At 35.9% G+C, this 27,396-nt stretch overlaps 2 protein-coding genes and 1 pseudogene across 3 annotated transcripts; 2 read left to right on the top strand and 1 right to left on the bottom strand.

Annotated features, from left to right (window-relative positions):
- Nucleotides 1–226: 226 nt before the first annotated feature.
- Nucleotides 227–3,274, bottom strand: LOC119980783 (annotated as a pseudogene).
- Nucleotides 3,275–9,925: 6,651 nt separating this feature from the next.
- On the top strand, nt 9,926–15,699 carry LOC119981474 (plant UBX domain-containing protein 8-like). 2 transcript variants are annotated; one of them, XR_005464129.1, is made up of 11 exons: nt 9,926–10,114; nt 11,565–11,626; nt 11,763–12,306; nt 12,392–12,469; nt 12,549–12,655; nt 12,793–13,003; nt 13,112–13,312; nt 13,394–13,558; nt 14,748–14,956; nt 15,030–15,086; nt 15,275–15,699. XR_005464129.1 is itself a non-coding variant. In XM_038824606.1 (11 exons), the coding sequence occupies exons 1-11, from the start codon at nt 10,031–10,033 to the stop codon at nt 15,380–15,382; spliced, it is 1,761 nt and encodes a 586-aa protein (XP_038680534.1). In that variant the 5' UTR covers nt 9,926–10,030; the 3' UTR covers nt 15,383–15,699. The 2 variants fall into 2 exon arrangements, 1 of the variants encoding a protein (XP_038680534.1); XM_038824606.1 differs by having other exon boundaries at nt 14,813–14,956.
- Nucleotides 15,700–17,129: 1,430 nt separating this feature from the next.
- On the top strand, nt 17,130–20,260 carry LOC119980612 (scarecrow-like protein 28). The gene has a single exon (XM_038823382.1). The coding sequence runs from the start codon at nt 17,915–17,917 to the stop codon at nt 19,925–19,927; it is 2,013 nt and encodes a 670-aa protein (XP_038679310.1). The 5' UTR covers nt 17,130–17,914; the 3' UTR covers nt 19,928–20,260.
- Nucleotides 20,261–27,396: the final 7,136 nt, after the last annotated feature.

Here is a 27,396-nt window from a genome sequence, read left to right as displayed (position 1 = left end):
CAGTTTGGTGCAACCATGCAAATGCTTTGGAATCAAACAGATCAAAAGATACGATTTCGAAGGAAAATTAGTTGGAATAGAAAGCTTCATCAGTTGATGACAACCTATAAAAATGATCACACGCGAAAGACCTGCTAAGGATTGAGCCTACAAAAAGAGTAAAGGCCGACACAAAATTCTAATTCATTAGGGATATTAAATTAATTGTTTGCATTAGGGTATTGGGTTTACTTATTTGATGTTAAGGTTAAAATTTTAAATTAAGAATACCAAATTTCAATTTCAAAGTACAAATCTATAATTACTTCTTTTTATGTTTGATGACCTAAATGCGCAACACTTAATATAGTACAACATTAATATTAGTAGATCTTATACACGAGCTTTCTGCGTGCACGGGCTCTCAACTAGTTTAAATGAATGTGCAAGAAATGCACTATGTTACAATGAGTGTATGTATATTGAACCTTATAATTGCCTATGACCTTTTTTTACTCCTTTTATGATGACGTGAACTGCGAGTAAAACCAAAAACTTTTTGTCTGCCAAAAATATAGCTTGATGGCTGAGGAGTAACTATTATGACTGCTTATTCTTCTGAAATCCTCAAGCACAATATCGATTACTTTTTTTCGCAGCTGGAAAATGGTAAAGTACTGATTAGGAAGGTGCCAAGTCAGAATGTCATGTGTCTGCCTTTAGCCACAGGAATGCCTTGAACATATATCCTTTTGCTCAGATGATTTAGACATGTGCGTTGTATTTTTCGGCACAATCTGAATGTCATAACCATTTGGAAACTGTAATCCAGGAGTTCGGACGATATTTCCTCCTTTGATAGCTTGCCACCTAGAAGTTCATGTAAACTAGGTTAGTCTGTTTGTCTTACACACGAACATGCACACACAAAAACATATATATATATATGCTCTCGTGCAGTTGGATGGTAGGATGCCTGTACCTGTACTTTGTTACCAGGGAGTGGAGAAATACAGCCATCTGTACCTTGGTAAACTCTGTTCCAACACAGAATCTCATGCCACCACCAAATGCCATGAAATTTTTAGTTGCACCCTTTAATTCCACTCCCTGTGTTTCAGCACAATGAAGACATGATTAGAATATTAAATACCTGAACTGGAATTTGAATCAATTTATCCTACTAGATAACTGTTTGCAGGAAAGCAAGAATCGAGAATTTCAAATGTATCCACCTCCCATCTCCAGGGGTTGAAGGCAAGCGGGTCCTCATATTTTTCGGGGTTCAAATGTACGGCTGGCGGACACACCATAACTGCCCAGCCTGCTGGAATGGTATATTCTGCAAAAATACCAATCTATTAAGTATCTCTGATTTATTGAGATTCTTTTGTGAACAAACTTGATATGTTACAATTGCAAATGCATTAGAGTGTTATTGCCATGTACCCTTAAATTGGATATCTCTCAGTGATTTTCTGAAGATTCCAGGAACGATGTTTGCAAGTCTAACTGTTTCATTGATGACCTGCAAGTTGAATTTCTTAATATGTAAACCAGAGTTCCTGAAATGGTCTCTGAAAAATTTGCACCAACCAAAAACACATAATCTACCTGAAATGTAAATGTCATACTTTTGTACTCTTTCCATGTAAGACCCAAGTCGATATAATCTCGATTGTCTAGGATAGTCTCATGTTCTTCCTAAGAGATGGAAGTGTTCGAGTATGTTAGTTGGGAAAGCAGAAAAAGAAAGGTAATGAAATGGATTGTTTTTAGAGTTAAGTACTTGTACATACTGTTAATTGCTTCAAGGCTAATGGGTTCTCAGTGAGAAACTTGATGGCCATAGTTAGAGCGAGTGAAGTTGTTTCATAGCTGGCAAACAGTAGTACAAACATTAAATCCAGAGCGATTGCCTCTGTTAGTAATGTTCCCTCTTTCTGAAGTTCTTCAAGGACGTAATCAAAAAAATCGATGGGGCACTTCCTGGGTGTTGCTCGTCTTTTGTGTAGCAAGTTCTTAAGCATTTCCATCGCCCTTTTCCTACCCTGAGAAACTCAGAATAGTTAAGGGCTTGCAAACAACTATGTCCTGGAATTTAGCTTTTGCATTAGGGAAAATGAATTCTGTGTTTTAAAGCAAGAAGTTGCGGTCATTTCCTGTTTGCCGAACAATTAGAAAAATCTGTTTCTTGTTGTACTTTTCCATTTGGTGATTCCCAAGACTTGAAAAAAATTGTCGTTTAAAATTTGGTAGATTTCACTCATAAAAAAAAAAGGTATGGTAGAGTTGGGATTACCTGTAAACATTTGTGATACGCCGTTCCAGGAATATCCAAAGGGAAGGATATTAATCCCTGCATGAACGCGACAAAGTTCTCGCTTAGATTCTCTGAGCAACAGTCTGGATCATAGCTTATTAGTTTCTTTCCTGTCAGATCAAATATCATCTGTAAAGATAGAAGAATCGTTAGGCTCGAGCATTTTATTTAAAAAAATTGTGGAAGAGAAGAATGTTTAGTCTGAATTTACACTTGCAGTTGCTTCTTTCAATTCAATTGTTTCTTGCAATGACCATACTTGTAATTTCTTGCATGCAGCCTGTTCGACTTCAGAGAGCATTTTCTTAAGACTCTCAGGACCAAAGAGATTTAGCACCATGTTCTTAAGGTACTTATACATGAATCCATGTAGTGTACCCACATTTTGTTGTCCAAAGATTTCTGTGAAGGTGTCCGGATACCAGCTCTGAAACAAGTTTCCCTCTTGTTGGAAGATGAAGTAATTGAGATCTGGGTCTGTTGATACTACTACTGGTCGTCCAACCAAGCTAGTCTTGAATACTGAACCGTATCTGAAAAACAATGACAGTTTAAAGAAAAGATAATAAGGAATGTGGTGGTGAGGATGGAGATGTGAATTTGGAGTGATCAGAATTACCTTTGCATCCTCTCTTTGATGAAGGGAGGGATATCTGAGGAAGTATTGGGATAGAAGAATTGAAGGGTCTCACCGAGAAGTGGCAATCCCATTGAACCTGGAGGGAGTTTCCCATCATACGTGAGATTTCTCCATCGATGGACCCAATACGTTAAGCTTATAATAATAAAAGCTATGACACACAAATGCAACATCTTAGACCAATATAAATGGAAGGCAAGAGAGATTATCTTTGATTGAAGAAAGGACAATACAATGCTAATGGGGTTTAACAGGAAAAGGAAATGGACTCGTTATGGTTATTAAATAAAAATGAAAGTGAGTTGGGAAATGTGGGTAGAATAGACAGGGAAGGAGAAGGAAGTGCTGGCATGTATCTCAGCAGCCATGAAGAGATCATCTTAAATAGGCATGCCAGAAGTACAACTGTTTAGGAAATACTATTTTATTTTTGTACATAGCTTTTTGATGATGCTACTCAAAAGGTAGTTGAAGATAAAATATAAGAATATAGAATTATGCTGTCTAGAGACCAAACGTATTTCATATTATCCATCTTTCGTTAATGGATTCTAGCTATAAATTTTTTTCTTAGCTAGCATGACTATGAAGCTTACTGGATGTTTCCTCTCTCTCTCTCTCCCTCCCTCCTTTGCGTTTTAGCATTGTAGAGTGGGGTTACATTTAACACAAAACTGAGGAAGCACGAGGCAGAATTATTGCCTTTTTTTAGGAGAGTTTTGTAGGAGCAGAAAGGTTCCTAGATTTGAGATTGTAGATGTTCAAAGGATCACGTCTGACCAAGCGAATTCTCTGGAGATTAGTTTAAACTGATAGGTTTTACCTGCCTTCCAAAATATTCCTGATATCTAGCGAAGAACTTCAGTATCTTTGTGACATTGAAGCCATGCTACACATGTTATTGTTCTTGTTTTTTTTCCTTCATTCTTTTAGTAGTTTTTAGATCTATTCCTAGATCTCCTTTATAAACTAATTTTTCAAAAATCTTAACACAACTCTCAAATCTTAACGCTTACATCATTATAGATCTCAAACTAAGTGTTCTAGATACTCATACAACTACTGTATATGCCTTTGTTTCTTTCCACTTCTTGCCAAGAGCATTTTAGAGTAGGTAAGCTATTTTATTAAATCAGGTTAAATCAATTTCAAGACATAGAGCACCACGCCACCGTCCCGTTGAGCCATGGATTCAAACCCATTCAACAAGTTCTACATATGTAGGTAGGTCACTGTGATCTTAGTGACCCTCCATTATATGCAAACTAAAATTTTAATATTGTTTCTCCGTGTCCTAATAATGTTGGATGAAGCTTTCAGGTGTGGACCTTAGAGAACACTGGAAAAACTATCTAATGATTAGCTTTTGAGTGGTGTTGATATATATATAATACTATGCAAGTATGAAAAATTGGAGTTACACTATCTGGGGTTTCAGAGCTGTAAAGTTAGTCCCCATTTGTGTTGTTTCTACAGAGTAAATGCTACTTTAATTGCACCTTTTTTCACCTTTTTATTTAACTTAGTTGTATATTAATAATGCTTTCTTTTTGTTTGTATTTGGGATGGTATAAGGAAAGAAGAGTTTCCTAAGTTGTCGGTACCAAGTACACATACAAAACTAGCAGATTAGACTGAACACTTGTCACTACAACTGATGCTTGGATTTAATATATAGCAATATTCATATCTGATGTGTCTAAAGTTAATGCGGTGATTAGTTTTATTTTCTTTATTGCAGAAAAGTTCAAAGCTTTGAATGGGATCCTTGGTGTGATGACACAGATTGCTTAACTTCTTAAGCATGGGCTTGGAAAGGTCTCCCTGAGGGGTGCACAAAGGTGACAGCTCAATTAGCCTTTTATATTGGAAATATAAAATCTATTAATATACAATTATACAATATGCTTTGTGTTTTTTAAGTCAAATTTTCTGTTCTGTTCTTAGCTCTGGTCCCTAAGATACTCTTTTTTTCCTCTCCCTAATAATTTTTTAAATTAGAGCAGAAGAGTTTAAATTAAGGGGTCCTACATGTTTCCATTGCACAAATGTGCAATCTTATAATGGGAACCATATGTGAAAGGGTCCACATCAGGATATCTCTTATATTATAGTTCGTCTGATTTTATGACTTCAGCCCTTAATTTTTTTTTTCATTATGATCGGACGATCCTAGATCGATGATCTAGTTGACTTAGTGTTATCTTTTAGGAGAAGTTGATTGGTAGATTAGTTGCGACTTGTTTGGACGTGTGAAAGGACGGCAGGACAGCCTCCCTATCCAGCTGTTTTGTTATATTAATCAAATGAAGAAGATGACTGCAGTTCATATGAAAGCATGGAGTGCAGTATCTTGAGCTTGAAAATGGTTATTTAGGATGTGTTTAGCAAGATGGTTCGCGAGGGTTGGGGAGGGGAAGGTTTGGGAGGATTCCAATAGAATAATTTTATTCTGAGCATTAGAGCGAACCTGTCCAAACTCTCCCCTCCTTTAACTCTCACGAACCCTCCTGCTGAGGCATAACCTTAGAGTTGTTGATTATTTAATAGTTGATGTCTTTTTGACTTAGAAGCAAGTGATAAGAACATTTATTTTTCAGTTGATGATAATAATGCAGGTGTTGAGTTGCACGAGGATGAGAGAATTAAGGAGAAAGTTGTTCTTCTTGTCTGTGGCTTAAGGCCAGTATGAGTCCCTATTAAAATAAAATTGTTGAGTGATAGGAGGTACTTGGACCAAGTTGGAAGAAATTAAAGAAATACAGTGGGATTAGAGAAACTATGTGCAACTGCTTGACAGATATGTAAACATTTACTTGTATAACCATACACTCTAAAAATTACAATAGGTTATTTGAATGGGAATGATTTGTAGACATTGAAAAGGAGCAAAAACTGCTGTCTCCATGACTTCCTGCGTCCTGGCTTTTATATGGATTATGTCTTACTTAGTTATGGCATTGAGAATTTTTTTTTTTTTTTAAAGTGGAGAATTGCATATGGTTAGTGTCAAACATAAGAAATTAAAATATTAGAAAGTACAAAAATGATATTGAATGGAGTTGATCGTTTTACAAGTCTCAATACATATATTTACTTAAGTTACCAACATATGAGCTTAGTCAGTCTATTATATTATACACCAAAGTCTTGATGTCATGGATGATAACATCTTCTATATTCGCTTAATCTACGTGGCACCAGATTAACCTTCAATTATATAATAATACCAATTTTTTCCCTTGTGAGTTTTTAACCACATGAATGCATTGCCGCCTATTAAAATATTAGCTTTCCTTCATCAGCTTGTAAGGTCAACCAGTCATGAGCTTACTGCCTTACAATAATAATAAATACAACAAGAAGGCAACACATTAAAAAAAAAAAAAAAAAACACCTATCATTTTGACTTCATGCTGATTAATCAAGACACTTCCAATTCAATTACAGTACTAAATTAAGAATAAAACATCACAATTATCATTCAAAGCATTGATTGTCTGATTAGGCATCTTTTTAAGTGTAAACACGAGGGATGAATTAGATTATCTCCCAACTTCACTTGATTTGGAAGCTACTTATGATGGACGGAATTCTTAATTACCCTTTTTTTTTTTTGTGGGGTATTATTATCCTAATTGTCAACTTTGATACCAAGTATTGTATACGGGTATGTATATGACTGAGTTGCCTGCGGTGAATCTTTGTACTTAAAAGAGTGAGCAAGTATATATCCGACACATTGACCCTCTTTTTTATTTATGCAATGCTATAGAAACTTAATTTACGACCCCCATTTTACCCCAATACATGTGGATAGTTGTTGATTATAAGCACACATGTAGAATCTCCTTAACATCCAATTACTTCACATCGATTGCACAATGTTACACAATCTCAATTTATGACTCTCATTTTACCCTTTATCCTATGTGAAATGTTCATGTTTATTAAGTATACATGTAGAGCTCACTTAACATTTAACTCTCCACATGAATTAAGGATAAAATAGGAATTATAATTTGAGGGTCTCAAGCATTCTTTTTTATGGCTTCAACCGATCGCATCAAAGCTAACATGACCATCTTATCAGTATCAATATTTGTACTTTTTGAACTTAAAAGCGAGTGAGTCGATCCAAGCATATATCTAACACATTGACCCATTTTTTTGATGAGTAACGCTACACTCTCAATTTATGAACCTCATTTACCCCAATACACGTGACACGTGAGATAGACATTGAATATTGAATAGTATCAATATTTGATGAGTAACGTTACAGACTCTCAATTTATGAACCTCATTTATCCCAATACACGTGACACGTGAGATAGACATTGAATATTGAATAGGACCCACTTAGAGGGCCCATTTTACATCAAACACTCCACATTAAATGGGCGAAATTTGAGTCACTTTTTGGATGTCTCAAGTATCATCATTCTCCATTTATGCACTAATTTTTGTGAGAAAAAAAATGATTTGAGATTCTAATTTATGACTTTCATTTTTACCCCCCCCCCATTTATAATAAATGACTATCACACATGTCATATGGGATTGGGAATAAATGTGGGTTATAAATTGTGAGTCTGTATTATTACTCTTTTTGTGAGCATTTGAGTGCGGAAATTGCTCATGACGATAGACTATACTCCAAAAGTAATGGGCTGAGCTTAGTTTGGGCCCATCTTGCGGGTTGATGCCCTATAGTGCAAAAATCGAGCACTTGATCAATTATGAATCCTCGAGAGATTCAAGATTCAACACATCAAACATTATTATAGCACTCACAAAAGCCGTAAACTATATGAAGAGTGTGTCAACACTACCTTAAAATGGCACAACAATGCCAGATATGTTTACAAATATCTCATTGTACATTTTGTAATTATTGCAAAAAAAAAAAAAAAACAATCATACTATTGATAAATGCTACATATTACATGGACCTCTAAATCACTCAAATAAAAGCCCAAGGGAATACTAGAATGGAAAGTCCTATGCAAACAATCTAGTGGCCGGGAAGTAGCATTCAAGAAGGTGAAGCTGAACAAGGATCTACTGTAGATCTTACAAATATCAGTGCCAACAAATAATTGTCTTTCTACAAGCTGAAGTCGACCACACAGGAAATACAACTGAAGGACAACACATGGGCACTGTTTCATCAGTAACAAGTAACACGTCTTAATTTTAATTCTACTAAATAGATCATTGCGAAGTCCATTAGTTTGCATGAAACACACTATTTGAATATATGTATACGCCTTGTTTATATTAGGCAAAAAGGTACTTTTCGTCCCTCAATTATGGGGCGAGTTTCATTTTTGTCCCTAAGTTTTTTTCCCCTCCCATTTTCATCCCTCAACTATTGGAAAGTATCATTTTCGTCGTTCAAGTGATATTGGGGTAGGAAAATGCTTGCATGGCACCTATGTGGCATGTCCGAGAAATCTGATCTGACGAACAATAGGATACCATGTAGGATTTTTCCGTCGCTGGATTTATTTGAGAAACTAAAGCCTTTGAAAATTGAAATCATTGAGTCCAATTTCAAATATGTTAAAAGATGATTTCAGAGCCCATACATTTGGAAGTCCATATTTCTCTCTTATTTTTCAGGTTTTTTTTTATGAATAGGATTTTTTTTTTTTAGTTACTTGCATGAAAGGAAATGCAAATAAAATAAGCACATAGCTTTGCAGGCTTCCATCTTGCGGGCTCTTGATCAACTTGGTCTTGGGCTCTTCTTGTCATTATGTTATTGGGCTTTTAGATATCTTGATTGAATATTTGTATGGGCCTCGTTTATATTACATTGGTTTAAGTCTATTAATTTTCATGAAGGGAGCCGATATTTGCAAACATTTGGACTCAATGCACACACAATTTTTTAAAAAAAATTAAATTTATTAAATTAACCTTATATGATATTACCTAAAAACATGTTTGCTTTTTGCACCCACATTTTTTCTAAATACAATTAAATTGAATAAAACTTTATAACCCTAATCATTTTAATTAAATTTATCATATAAATAATCATCATCTCCTAGATGATAGCTGCTCTTTTGACATGACAATAGTTCACCAAAGAGAAATGGGCAAATCTAGCCTTAGCATTGCTTATACATAAAGTAGTTTTAGATAAAGAAATGTCATTGCTCTTTAGGGCCTCAATAACTAACAAGGAATCACCTTCCAATACAATGGATTCACAGTGGTGGGAAAGCTATTTTGTTGGCATCCTCATTCAATGACAATGTTTGGATCATACTTTCATACTACTTTCCTAGTATCGTTGATTTTCTTGGCCATATTTAATTAGAATAAAAATGACAACGGAATAATGCTTAGATTACTAAAAGCCCTTATTTTCATATATAATTAAAAATGATATATTAAATAATTATTTCACATTGTATGGACAATTTAAATTAAAAAATAATACTTTAATTTGAATATTCAAATTAAAAAGAGGAAAAAAAGATATTGTAGAAATTATGTGCTTTTAAAATATATTATATGTATTTAATTAAAAATAAGTGAGGATTATCATTTCTCAAGGAAGATTCCTCTCTTTTTGAGAGAAAATGAGAATTCCTCATTTCGGAGAATCTAATTTTTCTTGAAATTTAAAATTACAAATTCCACCAAACAAACAAAAAGAATCATTAACAAAAAAAAAATCATATTCCTAAAAAGTTGGATTACACGAATCAAACTGAAAATTCATTACATCTACTTATCTTTTACTTTTGTCTTTTTCTTTTTGGTTAAGCGTCTAAACGATGACGTAGTATAACAAATTAAAATTAAATCCAGACTACCAAATTAAAATTAAAGAAGTTAAAAATAATTATGGACTCACATGTTTTAACTTTTGACATTTAGAGACGTAAACAAACGCAGCCTTGAAGTATTAAATGACCAAAAACACCTTCTCCAACCAAACACGACTAGAGTAGTAGAGGAAACGTGGAACCTTGGAGAGAGATGTAGTGGCTTCATACCAAAGCAAAGAAAAGAATAGCAATAGCGTCCTCTCTATCTCTCTAGCTCAAAATTCTCTGAATTACAGAATGGCTCGACCTAATCAAGAAGCAATCGAGACGTTCATGAGCATCACTGGTGTACCTGAACCGGTCGCTGTAGAAAAGCTTGAGGTAATCAGTCCTGTGTGTCCTCGCTAATTTGGAGTTTTGATTGATTGCCTTTACTGAGGAGTTTTGTTTGCAATCATGAAATTAATCTGTTCTGATCGGTTCTACAAGTGTTTTTGCAACTATTGGATAGTGTAATCGGCTTGTAGTTAGGGTTTCAATTGGGCACATTGTTGGTTTATTCTCCTCTTCTTTTTATATTGGTTTATTGACTAAAGTTAATCGATTGGCAATCAACAATCGGGATAGTAATTAGACCTTTATGTCTTTTAAAAGTTAGAGATTGAATTTTCGTTCTTGTAGATACTCAAACTTCAGTTTTCTGAGAACTGAGTTACAATATGATGAGAGTATATCTATGGAGGTCTTGGTTTTTTTTCCCCTTTTTTTCTGTTGGAATTGGATTGTTATAAGATTTAACTTTTTTTGGATGCATTATAAGTTGTAATTTTAACTCCACTTTTCTTTGGTTGATAGGTTTTGTTATTGTGCAATTAGGTGGAATAATTTTTTTATATGTGATTCACTTCTTAGTGATGGAAGTATAGTCCTTTAGAAGTTCCTGATGGTAGGTTTTGGTCAGCGTATGCAGGATGATGGCAAAATAGTTTTAAATTCTAATGGCAGCGGTAGGCATTGTGCTTATCGAGAATGGATATTTAGATTACAGTTGTGTGATACTAGTATACTACATGATTTAGGTATCAACTAGCTTCCACAGATCATGCCCCCTTTAAAATGGCTGATGATGGTAGAGTAAAAATTGGATATCTAGAGTTACGAAGTCAGGATAGCACATGCTTGTTCTTAATTTTTTTTTCCCTAAATACTGCTTGTGCAAGTATGTTGGCTTGAATTTGTACTTCAGTTTTTCTTTTCTATTTCAGGCATTTTGGGTTAATGTTCATGCGGAATAGACAGTTAGACAATTCTTTCTGTTTTAGGATGGAAATAGCGTCCTAGTTGATTATATTCATTTGGCCTACAAAAGAGTGATGTTATTTTGTTTCTCAGCAGCTTGAATATATTTCTAACTGTAGATTCTCTGTGTTGCTTTGACTGTACTACGGGTGACTCCTATCATCATTGAAATTTTGGATGCTACTTTTTTACAGAGCTAGTTTCGCCCTATCATATCCAAAAATGATTTCCCCTGTTGTTCTAGGGTGGTTGAGATATCTCTTTCATGGGAGGCTCAATAATAACCATGAGCCCTCATAGCCTGCCCACTACTTCTGATGCTTTATATGAATGTATTTGCATTTGAGGAGTTTCTGTTGAATAGAAAGTATTTTTATGGTGATGCATATAGGCAGTTTAAGGTTCAGGTCTCTCTCTCTCTCTCTTAGGTTGACTTCCAGTTACTTATCGTTATTGTCTGTCTTCTGAGATGTATCCTGAAAGTTAATTTGGCTTTTTTGTTTTTAATTTATATTATTTTTCTTTCGATCAGGGTCATGGTGGTGATCTCAATGCTGCTGTTAATGCACATTTCAGTGAAGGAGATACAAACATGTTGGTGAATTATTTTCACATAAGTGCTTGGATTAATATTATTTTCTTGTTGACCATGCGTTCTGCGGTTCTTAATGCATACCATTCCTTATGCTTTGTTCATTCTATCTTACCTTTTTTTCTGTTCAATGTTCAGTGGGCATGGACCATCTATTGCTGCTCCTGGAGATGATCTCATGGAAATAGATGATCCAATTGCAACTGGACCTGCAAGACCCCCTTTGTCACTTCTATCTGGGGCTGGAGCTGTGAATCCATTTTCACTTCTGGATCCAAGCTTCGGTAGAATTTTATTTGATCCTGGTTCTGATTTTATGAACAGTGAGCCATTTGTTACACATCCAAGGGAGGTAAGGGAGATTCCCATAGAGGTTAAGGATGGTAGCGAGTCATCAAGAAGCACAGGCCAAGCCCCTATCATTGAAGATGTAACTGACACTGATCATGCACATGGCCAAGATGTCCATGGGACTGTCATCATTGCCGATGACAATGACAAGAATGCTCCAGCTGTGCCAAATCCCCTGGTGGCTGCGCAGAATGGACCACAAGGTGATAGTTCTCATGATACACGTATTAGGCCAAGTGCTCCTGAGTTTGATAGGTATCCAGATTATGGCAATGACATTGAAGAAGAAATGATTCGAGCGGCTATTGAGGCTTCAAAACATGAGGTTCAGGTAGGCTACCCTTTACAGCTTGGGTACAAATGCGATGTGTATGGCTATCTCTGTGTTGTACAACCACATGCTTTACTATGTGCAGGATTTGGATGATTTTGGGCCACCACAAGGGCCTCATTTAGATTCAGACCTTGAACATGCAGTCTCATTGTCTTTGACGGTTTGTTCCTTTTTATTTTTGATTCTTACAATTATTTGGCTGTGTCTATTTCGTTGAGCTCAGTGTGAAGTGAATGTAGACAGCAGAGCAGGAGCAATCATTACGTGAGCTGGGAGGAAAAGCTGGAGCTGCAGAAGTTGGAACCTCTGAGGTGGAACTTGACAAAATAGCTGTGTCAAATGGAAGGTAGCCATCTCCTTATTCCTATTTTTGCATATGAACTACATGAACAACATAGGTTTGGTCCTGTAAGGGTGTAAGCATGCATGTATATGTTCTTCTTTATTACTGGTTAATATGAAAGGATGCATGTAATTATGTAGGATCGAGGCAGGGAGTTCATTTGTCCCAGATGAAGTGGAAGATGTAGAGAAGCAGCCTCTTGTTAGGAACAGATATCGGAGAATGCCTTCTGGCCTTGTGGAATCTTCTACAGAAGCAGCAGTTGTTGAAGCTAGTCCACCATCAAGCCATGGACTGCGTGATACTGACGACCGTTCACCACACAATGGAGATGCCTTCCCTTCAAATGAGGTATGTGAGGCCACGTTAGCATTTCAAAACTCTTCTTTCTTAATTGATAAATTTATTTTTCCTTCGGTGAGCTAATACTGGGTATATTTTCCTTCTGGTGAATTGAAGTGGGGAGGTATCTCTTCTGTGGAGCATGATGAAGCAGTCATGCTTGAGGCAGCAATGTTTGGCGGAATACCTGAAGGGACTGGGTATAATTTTCCATATGCACCACATCATTTCATGCAAGCATCTCACCCTTATCCTCGGCCAGTTCCTCGTCCTCTGTCACCCTCTTTGGAAGCTCAGCGTTTGATACGAGAACAACAGGTTGATTTCCACACTCCACATGGAAATTTGTTGGCTGAAATCCTGTCCTTGAATAATTGTCTGATTTTTCAACACTCGCAGGATGATGAGTATTTAGCATCATTGCAAGCTGACCGAGAGAAAGAGTTGAAGGCCATGGAAGAAGCTGAAGCACGTCATCTACAAGAAAAAGTGGCGAGAGAGGCAGCTCTTGAGGAAGAGAAACAAAAAGAGGTAGAATCTCGTCGGAAGTTGGAGGAGGAGCAGGTACTACTTATATTATATATCGTTGCTCATGCAAGACTATGTTGAACTTTTTGCAAAGCTGAATCATTATGCAATGGGGTGTTGTTTACCTTTGTATTTTTGTGGTGCAGTGAGGGTCTGATATTGTTTTTGTAGATGTTTCTTTTCCTGTCAAATTTTCACTGGATAAGCATTTCTTAGATGCATGTCTAGAAATGTGGCCCTACATATTTGAAATGCTTTAATTTATATTCTATCAATGAATTTTATCTACTTATATGGTTTAAATAACTATCTTGTCATTCCTGTGAGAAGTAAAATGTCCATGAATATTACATTTTTTTTTTTTATCTAAAGCTTGTAAGATATAAATCCAGACAATATTTGTTGCTGCTGATTATAATACTTTCTTGGTAAAGACGATGATACAACACATCTGAAATACATGCTTAGAAGATAGACAACGCACAATCTGAAAAATGGCTATTCTGAAACATTAATGCTACATTGCTACCACATGAAAGTTTTTCATAAAGATGATAAAATATTTATATAATATTCATCGTCATATATTTTATATGTTTATGATTATATAACTTAATTGCCTTAAATTTTGTCCCATGCTCTTTGAATGGCTAAATTGAAGAATCTTAAAATGAATGAGAAGTACAGTGAAATAGTATTGATAACAACCTTTCAGTTCTTAATTTCTTCTAAGAGTTGGTATGCTCCTCTTTTCTCTAGTCAATCCTATTTGATGGAAACAAGGCAACAAGTTTTAAAGTTAAACTTATTAGTTGCCTCTTGGTTTGTTGGATGAAAACATCATTTATGGGTTCTTTGTTATAAGATAAATATTTTGGGATTGGGTTTAGTTACTGCTGGAAGCATTGAATTGTGTTTTGGCATGAATGGGGCAACTAAGATACTGCTTTATCTGGTGTCAGCTATAGATGAAGCGGATCAGTAGTGTATTAGTATATCTGTTCTAAGAGAAGTGACTATCATGGAAATAGGTTCATTGCTTGGCAAGTGCATTGGTATTACTATCTTTTTTTCCAATTCACTCCCAAACCCTCCACATCTTCCGATGATTTTTATTACCTCCATTGCCAGTTAACTCTTGCCAATCATCTATTTGGAAAGAAATTGCATGTTTCATTCATTGCCCATTGACTCATACTGTAGTTGCTTGTTTCCCATTGGACAGGCAACCATTCTATGTAGTAAATACTGCTTCGAAGGTGTTCATTGTTGCCTTCTGTATGCTAGCAGGAACTTGAAAGGCTATTAGCAGCAAAAGAAGCTTTGCTGCCTCCAGAACCGTTACTGGAGGATGAGAATGCTGTAACCCTTTTGGTACGAATGCCTGACGGCAGCAGACATGGCAGGCGGTTTCTGAAGTCTGACAAGCTACAGGTAATATTTCTTGAAAGTGGAGCTTGTTGGTTTTTTGCTTTGCGATCAATCAATCTACTTGTTTCTTTGGCAGGCACTCTTTGACTTCATAGATATTGGTAGAGGGGTCAAGCCTGGCACTTACAGACTGGTAATTCCTTAGCTGTCCTCCCCCTCGGTAACTTATCTATAACGTCAGTTAGTCTTAAGTATGCGTGATCAGTTGGTTGTATGAGAAATCTAGCCTGCAGATGTATCCATCCTTGAAGATGGTTAAAAAGAACTTTGGAAATTTTTTTTTATATGTGGCGCCTAAAACCTTTTCATTACCTGGAACAGGTGAGGCCGTATCCAAGGCGTGCTTTCAGTGATGGGGAGAGCGGTTTGACGTTGAACGAACTTGGCCTGACTAGTAAACAAGAAGCCTTGTTTCTGGAACTTATTTAGGGATGCCCATGGGCCTCACAATCGTAGAATATTACTTATTTATCGTTTTAGTTTATTATGATATGAAGTGATGCTGGAAATGTGAGATTTCATTTGGGTTTAAGGTTTGGACAAGGAGCATGAAACTTTAAGTAGATGAACACATTCAAACTAGCATGAAAGGGTGGAACAGTTACAATTTGGTGCTGCTGGAGGGAGTGCTTCTGTATATCCATATTTATTCCTGATTGGGAGGAAAATATTGGTAGAACTTAAAATTTATTGGTCATGCTTTTTGGAATGAAAACTCTATAAAGCCCTAACAATTTTTTTCAAAATCGGTCAGTGGTATTGCGTTTTCTAAAAACATTGGATTTCGTTATTACGTTTAATTACATTGACTTTTGTTACTACGTTGTTTAATTATATTGAGTCGTCTAATTACATTGATTTTCGTTATTACGTTGTCTAATTACATGTTATGGTTGATTATGACTGAATTCGTTAGGGATACGTAACGCTGTCCTTTTTTTAATAAATAACCCTCGTCTACTAGATTCTTTTTGACATTTTTCACAAAGCTTGTGTGATTAGATATAGAGATGATCAGCTTAACATCCCCATTCTTCAAATGAAGAAAGAAGAGAAGAAAAAGGTAGCTTGTTAACTTCTTCACCATCTAGATTTTGTAGGAATGTCAAGCCCACCTGGACTATGTCTACAGTCTACTTGTTCTATAGTTATCTGATTGAAATATGCATATCAACCCTCATTAACATCTCAATTTTAGGAATTACCATTGTCATCATCTTTATTTTGTCAATTTTTACAAAAACTGCCTATGAAGTAAACTTGTCCAGAATTCTTGTTCAACTTTGACCAGGTTTATAAAAATGATTGCTTTGACTTTCGTTAAAGTGTAGTTTCTCAGTTTTTATAGGTCTCTTTAGGCCGTGAATGACCTGAAAATTACACTAAATGAACAAAAAAAATGCAGGTCTGCCAACAAGCATATTGCCTTCTACAACTAACGAGAAGTGACTCGGTTGACAATTGGTTAGATTAGGTATATATGTGTCCAATGTTGAATTTCAATGAGAAGTATATTTTGACAATTGGTTCAGTTAGACTTTTGTGTATCCAATGTTCATTTTTAATGATGAAGAAAAAAAAAACACAAAGTGGGTAGAAAAACAATTTGAGTGTGGCCCAATGGGCCTGCTGATTAGAAGAGTCCAAGAAAGATGAAGTTGTTAGTCAATATTTGGGCTTATTGGGCGCCACGTGTCTTGGTGTAAAAGATGAAATGATGCGAACGAATCTCACTCTGTACCCTGCAGCATTAAAGGGCAAAAGAATGATGATGTCAGCCAACGGTCAAGTGAACCGGTATGCACGTGAATGGCACCTGACCACGGACTGACAAGCCCCAAATCCAATACAAAGACGCACTATAAAGAGCAAAACAATTAATGAATATAAGAATATTTAATACAAAAATCCAAATCACCGTCCGTACAACAACTTCTCCAACGGTCATATTGGACCAAAATCCTACAACGGTCATATTGCTTCTCATTTACCACCGTCTGATCAAGATCCAACGGCTCTCGCTTTTACTTCCCAAGACTTTTCGACCACCCTTTTGGCTTTTTTCAATTGCTCGTACATCACATTAATCGCAGACTTTAGAAAAAGCAACGAGAGGGACGCCCATGTAACTTAGTAGTAGTTGTAGTAGTCTTGTGTTGTGGACTTGTTGGGTGTAGAGTGTAGTAATAGTATACTGAGTGAGACAGAAAGAGAGAGTGAAAGAAAAATTACAGAGTTCTTTCTACATAAATACACAGCCTTTCAATGATGTATGGTTTCTTTGGTTAGTGAACTTGTGATGCATGTTTAAGGAGTTTGTAGAGCTGGGATTTCTGGGTTTCGCTTGTAATTCTGTTTTGGCTGCCATGGCCATGTCTCTGGATTTAAATGCTGTTATCTTTTTCAATGTTTTCCTTCATTGCATCCTCAGATTTGTGCAAGCATGTCCCTGCTTTTCCATTCATGATGTGAAGAGAAATCAGGGCTTCCCGCAATGAACTATCTTTGAATTTTTTGGAATCCGATGATTCTTTTCTGGTAGGCTTCTCTAACTATTCTTAAATTCTTTCATTCTTTTGGGGGTTGGGGGCTATAGATTTTCATATTCTTTTTCTAATTCTAGCATACTTCACATATCGATATAGGAACACACTCAAGTTTATAAAGGAAACCCACTTGTTTGATTTTTGTTTTATTCATCGGATTCCTATTCTTTGTTGTTTTTTGTTTGAAAATTCACACACTCACATAGCATATCTCTCTTGATTTCTCATTTTAAGAATACATGCAGAAATACGACTCTGTAGAAATATAGGATCAGTCTATACACAAAATCATACACATCTTCACAGCTTAAAAGGGTTTATAGAAACAGAGAGAGAGAGATTTGAATAGAAGCAAAATAGGGTGAGTGGATTGCGCACAGACAGAAAAAAACAAGGAAAAAATAGGTCGTAGAGGATGTTGGCTGGGTGTTCTAGTTCAACATTGCTGTCACCTAGCCATAGATTGAGGAACGAAGCATCTGCACAGTTTCAAGCTTGTCATTTCCATTCAATGAGCACACAGAGACTGGACTTGCCTTGTACTTTCTCTCGAAAAGAAACCTCAAGGTCACAGCCCATTAGGCCTGTTGGCATCTCTATTGAGAATCCCATTGAAGCAAAGACCAGTAGCTGTTCTCTGAAGCACAATGTTCGACTGCCGCCACTAGCTACAAGTGCACAGATTGTCAAAGAAGAGTTTTGGGAGAAGGGGAAGAGTTTGAAGAGGTTTGCTGAACAGGGCACAGTGGATGAGTCCTGCATTAGGAGAGCCAAGAGAAAAAAGGATAGTGCTAATTTCGAATTTTCTGACAATCAAGAAGGGGGAGATTGCTTGAGTTTAGGCCAATTGGGTAGAGGGGAATTTTGGTTGCAATCCAGTTTTCACTTGCCTCGGTCAGTGCCGAACATTGCAGGCCTTGATCATCATCAAGTTCCTTTCTCTGTGACATATTCAGGTGGCGATGAAGAGAGGGTCTGCTTTATTCCTGGTGAAGTGATTTCGCCCACTTTTCCGTTGTCTAACAATCCTTGGATTGATTCAGTGATAACTGAGATCGCTGACCTTGGCGAGAAGGATGCAGGTACCAGCCAAAGGCCGGGGAAGGAAGGCTCGGGTTCAAGCACTTCATCCGAAGACCATGGTTTAGGCCTAGGGCTAAATGAGAGCACCTCAGAGATTAAAGTTGGTAATGGTTCTAGGAAGCCTTATCCACAAGAAGGCACTGGTGTAGAGGCCAGTCAGGAGGATAATCAAGGGGAGCATCAGGGGTTTGAGCTTCTCAGCTTGCTTGCAGGATGTGTGGAAGCAATAGGATCAAAGAATGTTGGAGTAATCAAGCATTTCATAGCTAAATTGGGAGATCTTGCTTCTCCTAAGGGAAGCCCTACTAGTCGTCTAACTGCCTACTATACCGAAGCTTTGGCTTTGCGTGTCAGTAGGCTCTGGCCTCATATCTTTCATATCACTCCTCCTAGAGAGCTTGACCGGCTAGATGATGAATCTGGAACAGCATTGAGGTTTCTGAATCAGGTCAGCCCAATTCCGAAGTTCATTCATTTTACTGCGAATGAGATATTGTTGAGGGCTTTTGAGGGGAAGGACAGAGTTCACATCATAGATTTTGATATTAACCAGGGGCTTCAGTGGCCTAGTTTCTTTCAGAGTTTGGCCTCTAGGACTAATCCTCCTAGCCATGTTAGAATCACCGGCATAGGCGAGTCCAAGCAGGATTTAAATGAAACTGGAGATAGGCTTGCAGGATTTGCTGAGGCATTGAATCTGCCTTTTGAATTTCATCCGGTTGTGGATAGGATGGAAGATGTTAGGCTGTGGATGCTTCATGTCAAGGAAAAAGAAAGTGTAGCTGTGAATTGTATTTTCCAGCTGCACAAGACACTTTATGATGTCAATGGAGGAGTACTCAGGGATTTTTTGGGACTCATCCGAAGCACAAACCCCAGCATCGTAGTTATGGCGGAACAAGAAGCTGAGCACAATGCCCCTAACTTGGAAACTAGAGTGTGCAGTTCATTGAAATATTATTCTGCCATATTTGACTCCATTGATGCTAGCCTTCCATTAGACAATCCTATGCGGATGAAGATAGAGGAGTTGTTTGCTCGGGAAATTAGGAATATAGTTGCTTGCGAAGGAAGTGACAGGTTTCAAAGGCATGAGAAGTTCGAGAAGTGGAGGAGGTTGATGGAACAAGGAGGGTTCCGATGCGCGGGAATCAGTGAGAGGGAAATGCTTCAGAGCCAAATGCTGTTGAAAATGTACTCTTTTGAGGAATATAGAGTTAAGAAACAAGGGCACGACGGAGCAGCACTCACGCTAGGTTGGCTAGATCAGCCTCTCTACACAGTCTCAGCATGGGCAGCCATTGACATAGCAGGCAGCTCGTCCTCTTTTTCTCAGCCAAGTTAATCTGCTTCTGGTTTCCGTTCCAATTATCGCTCTGTTCATGCATACATATTATTATATTCTTTGTAGGTAGGAAGATTGTCAGTATTCTTTCATTCTTTTCTTGCAGATAATATTGGTCGGTCTAAATATGTATGAATACAGTAGTAGTAGTAGTAGTAGTTGTAGTAGCCTTCATTCATTACAGATTCGAATTCTTTTCAGGCAACAACACATAGGTTTTGGAGTCAGTTCATATTTATTCTTTGATTCTCTGTCTTTTCAATTTGTTGCTGTCTGACTGTACCTTTGTCCTTAAGAAATTATATATGAAATGATTCATTTGATTTGAGTTTATTCATGGTGTTATTGCAGTGAGAGGAAAGGAAAGAAAAGATTGGAGCTTTCAATTACAGCAGTTTTGAGACATTTTCCCCTCGAACCAGAGATGGGGAGTTATGCAATACTAGCATCTCGCTGCGCCGATGGCGCAACTCAATGCACTGTCCTTCAAGATGATAGATAAACCACAGACAAAACAACAAAGTGCTCTCGAAGCCTCAGCCTTTCCTGTCAGCAGCATCCAACACCCTCCAATTCCTTTATCCGCCACATGAATCCTTCCTGAATTCCAATCTATCCTCGCAAATCTTTGTCTCGTGTCTTCTATATGCCAAAGAGAACAAAACATAAACGAAATTAATGTTACGAAATTTTAATATCACGTCTATCACCCCCAGAATACGGATGCAAACAATAGCTCTGTCGTCTGTAAAAGCAATCTCAGTTTTTTTTATATGACTTGTAAGCCTATTTATGTTTTTCCAATGCCCAATAGATTCCATCCAAACATCAAACTATCATTAAGAAAAATGTTTATAAAGTAGAACTACCTGGATGAATAGTCCACTTGAGACTGTGAAATTGTATCCTTTTCATTCCTTACAATGAGAAATGTCTCAGGGTAGCCAGCCGCATTTGAACATGCCATCACTTTGTTTTCCTGACAATTAATCAAACAAATTGATTGAAAACACACTGAAATTGACATGAACGACACTTGAGTTGCATCCTACGTTAGTTTACATTAAAACTTTTTCCTCTAGCTCGTCCTTTGATTACAGTTGGTCCCTAAACCAAATACTCACGGGCTGCATTATATGGATATTCTCTCCAATTATGCTCTCTTCATAGGGTTACAACTATAACCATTGATACTTCTGTAAAAGCTTATTCCCCGTCTCTGCTTATGGATCTATCAATCATTCCTCTTGTCCTTCTTGCAACTTTGTTCTCGCACCCATTTTCTCTCTCAGCTCAAGCAAGTAATCCTACCTCTCATGTTACTGTTGTTGTTGTTGTTGTTTATTGTGATACATATCAGCCAATGCTTTCTCCAGACACAGCCACTTCTTGCCAGGTACCCAGAAGGCCAGACTAACCTAGAAAGCCTCGGAGAATAAACTCGGGATACAACCCATTCAACTACGAAAAAGCCCATACTCTTAGACACTAACAGTTTGACCTGAAAGGCTACAGTCAAAATCCCTAATTAAAACCCCAAATTTACCTTCTCTTTGTTTTTCCTCTTCACGAAAGCCCATACCTGTTCTTCCAACCTGGTATGTCAACTACTCTACTTCTACTGTTTATTCAACTAACGGTCACATATCTAGGGTTTCAGTCATCCTGAAATACCTGCTACTCGGACTTCTCACATACAGACTGATACTGATATTTTGCCCTTGCTTTCTCTATTTTCTTTTGAATGGGAATGGTGGTTTGTACAACTTATCATCTTCACTCGTCAAAATTAGCTTCTATTGGTTCATCTGTGTAATTGCTCATAATAATTTCAGGTTGTTCCTTACTTCTATTGAAATGCTTGAGAATGAAAATGAGAATGAAGAGAGGTATGATTACTAAAGAGAGAGAGGAAAGAAAAGATTGGAGCTTTCAATTACAACAATCTGAGATTCTTTTTTTTTTCCCTTGAATCAGAGATGGGGAGTTTTGCAATATTGTCAAAAGTGGTATCCAATTTAAGTAGTGAGGAAACAATGGTGAGAACTCAAACCAATTAGATTCCTTCCACTCAAGTACTCTTACCTACCATAGTCCCACATTGCTCAGTGAAAGTAGTGAGTGGTGCGGATTACATGCGGCTTTGCAGTACTCTAAGCCTTCCTCATGTCACATTAAAGCAATATGTATTTCTTGTGTGTATTTGAGTATTTCCCCTTCTCCTCCTTCCCGTTTGCGTATAAAAAATATAATATGCATGTTCATATTCACTTAACACAAAGACAATTTCATCACATAATCAAATAGCATATTATAGATAATCATCAAAATCATACTATACATCGATTTATACAATCCTATACAGAGTACCAAATAAAACCTAAAAGGAAACGAAAAAAAACACTCACTCATCTTCTTCTCTACACTTGCAAATCCAATTGAGTCTCCAAACCCTATATTTGTTTCAATTATCCAACAATTTCATTGATCTCCAAATCATGTATACTCAATCACAAATTCATCTCAATGTAACTTGTATCCCCTTTCTATATGCAACCACCATCTCCCCTCCTCTCCGGTTTCCACTTTCTCATTTACTCTCTTATTTCTTTATAAGCTTCTTCCTATGTTATTCAATAATGCTTTGGTGTATCACCTCACATATATGGTTGTTTTGCCTTCAGACCTGATGGTTTTGCCCACAGATCTTAGAGTTTTCCGGTTAGATCTAGAGATTCTCAGTGGCGGCGACGTCCGTCTTATGGTAACTCTAATCAAGATTGTGAAGGATATGTCTCAAGGCTACAATACATACTCCATTATTTGGCCAGGTTTTAAGATAGTTCCTCATTATACAAGACTGCTCTAAGGCCCCTACTTGTCTCTCAAAAATGGTATTATCTCTTTGTTAATCCATTTGTGGCATATGTTAATTATTTTCAGATCTTTTCTTTATTCTTGATTTATGAGTTCGTTCATTATTCTCATGTTGTATCCCCTTGTACCCATCAATCAAATCACAAACCCATTGATTACCTAATCAAAACGTGACTAATTAGCAGTAATCACGACAACTTTCCGCCTGACTAGTTAACACCACAAACATTGTTGTGATGCGGTGTTGTCCCCACTCTCTTCTTCTTTTCTTTACCTAAATTGTTTCTTTTTTCTTTCCAAAATTTTACCCAAATAGATACATTACTATTTACCATGGCCACATCTACTTATTTCCAGCCTAGCCATTAATGTTTTGCCACGTCATTTCCTTGAACCATTGATATGTTGCCACGTATACTTTTATGTGTCGTTCCACAATGCACATGCGGCCCATAGTTTTTGATTGATACCACTGGTTTCGGAGCCGAAAGTTGTTGACAGAATCCATGCAGAATTATATATATAATGTAGCTTTTTTTATTATTTTACTTACTGAAGAAGAATATAGATGCCCTTTTTTTTCAATAGATAGAAGAATGAACACGTTGAAAATATTGTCAGTTCTGGATTACGGGCGTGTATGAATTTGTTTCTCATAAACTGTCGTTTTTGATACATAGACACCCATGAAAATGCGTCTTCAATGTGAAAAGAACTTGATTTTGTTTATAAACCACTCAGATGAGTTATGTCATATCGATATGGGATTTTAATCTTGACACCAGTGTATATATGTGGTAATATATATACACATTAATCTATGTGCATAGCGTACGTTATTGCAATTTTGTGAAAATTACAGGGAAAGGCAATGATTTCCTTGAATTTCTCGAGTAGAATTAATCATAATTTACCAATCGATAAATATTAATATTTAGGGTTTTGGCATACACATCATTCCAAATTTTCATGACCAAGCAAGTAAGAGTAATTCACATATTGTCATGTTGACTATTGAAATACCCAAATCATTAATTGGAGTGGTAAAAATGGTGTGTGTAACATCCTGCTGACTAGGGTTCAAATCCTCCTTCTCCGTTTCAATTTTTTTTTATTATTGAAACATATCGATCCATTACACAACTAACATGTACACTTGCTTGGATTTGTTTTGCGAGTCATGACCTAATCAAATTAATTAATGACTTTATTAATTGACCGCTTGTGGTCCAATTAATATAGATGGTTGACATGGTATACTCAGTCAGACCCCCCTTGGAGACGCCTATATATATACTTTTTGGCCAAAACAAAATTTATATAAAATATGTAAAGACAGAATCCGAGCCACTCATATTTGACCACAAATGCTCATGCAACCACAATATATGTCATATTAAGGAATGAATATTCTACTATTTATACTTATATGATGACCATAGAATTGTATTTGACCACTAAAAATATTTTCAATCAATAACAAGTCCCAACCGCGTGATATATATATACATTTTGATTCATATTTAAATACGAAAAGTACATCCTTACATTGAGGGATACTTTTTTTCATGGTATGGAATTGTAGTCACTACCATTTGAATGTGCGTTGGGTAAACTCATGGTAATAAAATGTATTAGTTCGATAGAAAAGGAGTAGACTTCAGCCTAATCATTAGACAAGGAGTTGATTTCTAGATTGCAGAGATGTATAGTAATTAGAAACATAAAACATCTATGAATGATTTATTATTAATTAACTCGATGGAGACATTAAGGTGTGATACAAATTAAGTTTCTTGTTAATTAATTAATTATGATTTAGACGGCCATTCCCGATCAAACGACAACATAAGCTAAAATTGTGAAACGATTTTTTCATGGTCTAACACAAAGAATATTGTTGGATTAACTTCAATATGTGATTAATTTAACGATGAAATTCTTTTTTTTTTATGGCTTCAAATGTAGAGCCAACACGTCTTGAGTACTTTTTTTTGTTAATTAATCAGCTAACCCTAATTGAATATTCTCATGACCAGCCTAGTGATATTGACAGAATGATTAACATAATTAAAATAAATTGACATTTTTAAATATTCAAATGAATTGCATTACTTTTAAATAAACTATATATATATATATATTATATAATACCTGTAACTTTAGGCCTTAGCATAATCAACTTTCTCACAATTGCAATGCTGCGCTGTCATCGCTTATCCATTTCAACACGTGTTCAAAGTTATGTGGTTGACATGGCATGCATGCTGACTCAGACGGACGTGAAGCTTAGCTGGCTGGCTCTACTTTTTTTTGGTGAATATATTTTCTGGTCTTTTCTGTTATTAAATAATATTATTCCATTTTTAAAAATCATTAAAATATGCAAGGGATCCAAGACCCAAAAGGTTCCAAACCACGTATTTAAATTGACTCATGAATAAATAAAATCATATTATATATGATTTCAAATAATATAATCAAGATGTTTTAATTATAGTTAATATATAAATAAATATAACAACCTCATCTAATATAGGTATTATTTCCAAGAACCTCAAATATTGTCCCTCATTGTAACCATCGATCCATGTGGTACATGAGATACTGTTTGATTATGAACACAGCTGTAACGCCACCTAAACATCCCGCATACATACTAGTTAGATAGAGTTAAAATGAGGGTAAGAAATTGGGAAACATTTTCCTTCTTTCTATTATTATCTTTTTTTTAGAGAATTTCTATTTATAAGGAACTTCATTAACCACCAGAATGATTACAAAGTCTGAATCTTGTCCCGTCTAATAAGAGAACCAATTTTCACCGAGAAGTTCGTCATCCAAACAAACATCCCATTCCTATGCTTAGCCATTCTAGTAAGGGAATGAGCTACAACATTACCTACTTGAGGAACATGACAGCAATGAGGAACACCAATATGCAACATAATAGATTTGGCTTCCCTAACAAAGTGTCCCATTCTAGCTAGAATCAAGATAGTCATCCCCAATCAAATCCTAAACGACATTATTATCTTTAAAAGATTATTTTATATCAATTCTAATTATTGATTAGAATATTGTATTTACATATTAAGTTAATCTTATTATATCCTATGCCTAAATCTCTATTTGTACAATATACTGTATATTTAACAATAAGCTAATCTTACCAACGAGATGTTGCTCGGTTGACAATCGGCTGGGTTAGGCATATGTGTGCTTAAGATTCGATTCCAATGAGAAACATATTTATCCGTGGTATTTCAAAAGAAAAAAAGAACAATAAGCTAATCTTGATTTGATTTACAAGTAATCAACTAATTAATGATTGCAATGCTGGCTGGCTCCCTCTCCTTCCTTATCCATACCAACCGTTAAGACTACACGTACATATGTGGTTGACATGGCATGCTGACTAAGACCCACGTCGAGGTGGCTGTACTTTTTGTCTTAAGAAATGGCTTCCACATATTATTTTAATTAATATTAGTTTTAAAAAACAAAATTGCATTAATTAATTATATTATTGGTCTTATGTTTTAACGAAGAATTAATAGTTAATACTAGCCGCGTAGCATCTTTTCTTGTTTAATTTCAAGCCCACGATACAAAAATAATTAAAAGAAAAATTAATAAAAGTGATTAAAGTAAAGAAAAAAAAAACATAGTTTATACTTTTATTTTATTTTTTATTTTTTAATGGTTAGACTGCAAAAGATGTTTAGATATGCATTAATATAAATAAGTCTTTTTTTTTATAGAAATATAAAATGAGTCACTTCCTTTTAAAGATCATTCACCTATAGATTGTAATTTACTCAAAAATTTGAGGTCTTAAAGCACTCGAATCATTATATAGATGGATTATAAGAACTTAAAAAAAGAAAATATAAACAACGGTTATCGTCGGACACTCCGAGACGACACAATATTATATTGGACAACCGTCAATAATACCGTATTCTATTGGACAACATCAAGGTACATAGACTGAATAAAAAAAAACATCAAACAGACAACACTATGATTTTAGTGTTGTTTGATTACATAGAATAAGCAAGTACTATAAATAAATGAGTCTTGTTTGATTTTAAATTTGAAAAAGGCATTCAAGTCAACTGAAAACTTTTCCCTGGTATTCTTTTGGCATTGGTTTCCTGATGAATATTCCTAGGTTATGACTAGACTAGACTAGTCCTTTTATTAACTTGACATAATCTAAATGTATGCATGCATACCTTCTATTGAAAGAAAAAAATCATAATCAATCAAAATCCCATAATTGGAGCTTCAATTTATTTTACAAATACTTTTTAATAAATTTAGTAAATCAATTGCAATTGACTTGTACGCATAAACTAATATTGTATTAAAACAATACATATACTGTCAACCTCAAATATATATACTGCCCTCGTTCTACCAATAGAGTAACCCATTGTATTGCGCATTTTGTCCTTCCATGTACTACCTCATGTCTTTTGGAGGTCATCTTTTGAGCCTATTTGACTCAAGGAAGCTGTAATGATAGATATTCTGTCAACTGATTCTTAATAAACATATAGATTTCCTTCAAAAAAAAAATTTGT

The sequence above is a fragment of the Tripterygium wilfordii genome, chromosome 16, assembly GCF_013401445.1.
Source record: "Tripterygium wilfordii isolate XIE 37 chromosome 16, ASM1340144v1, whole genome shotgun sequence".
Lineage (NCBI taxonomy): Eukaryota > Viridiplantae > Streptophyta > Magnoliopsida > Celastrales > Celastraceae > Tripterygium > Tripterygium wilfordii.
This window is presented reverse-complemented; position numbering and strand designations above follow the sequence as displayed.

What these genes read in the sequence shown, in the direction of transcription:
- LOC119980612 (XM_038823382.1), top strand. Translation starts at nt 17,915, where the DNA reads ATGTTGGCTGGGTGTTCTAGTTCAACATTGCTGTCACCTAGCCATAGA.
- LOC119981474 (XM_038824606.1), top strand. Translation starts at nt 10,031, where the DNA reads ATGGCTCGACCTAATCAAGAAGCAATCGAGACGTTCATGAGCATCACT. An exon ending in TCGCTGTAGAAAAGCTTGAG is followed by an intron (nt 10,115 to 11,564) that starts GTAATCAGTCCT and finishes TCTTTCGATCAG; the next exon opens with GGTCATGGTGGTGATCTCAA. An exon ending in ATGCCTTCCCTTCAAATGAG is followed by an intron (nt 13,004 to 13,111) that starts GTATGTGAGGCC and finishes GGTGAATTGAAG; the next exon opens with TGGGGAGGTATCTCTTCTGT.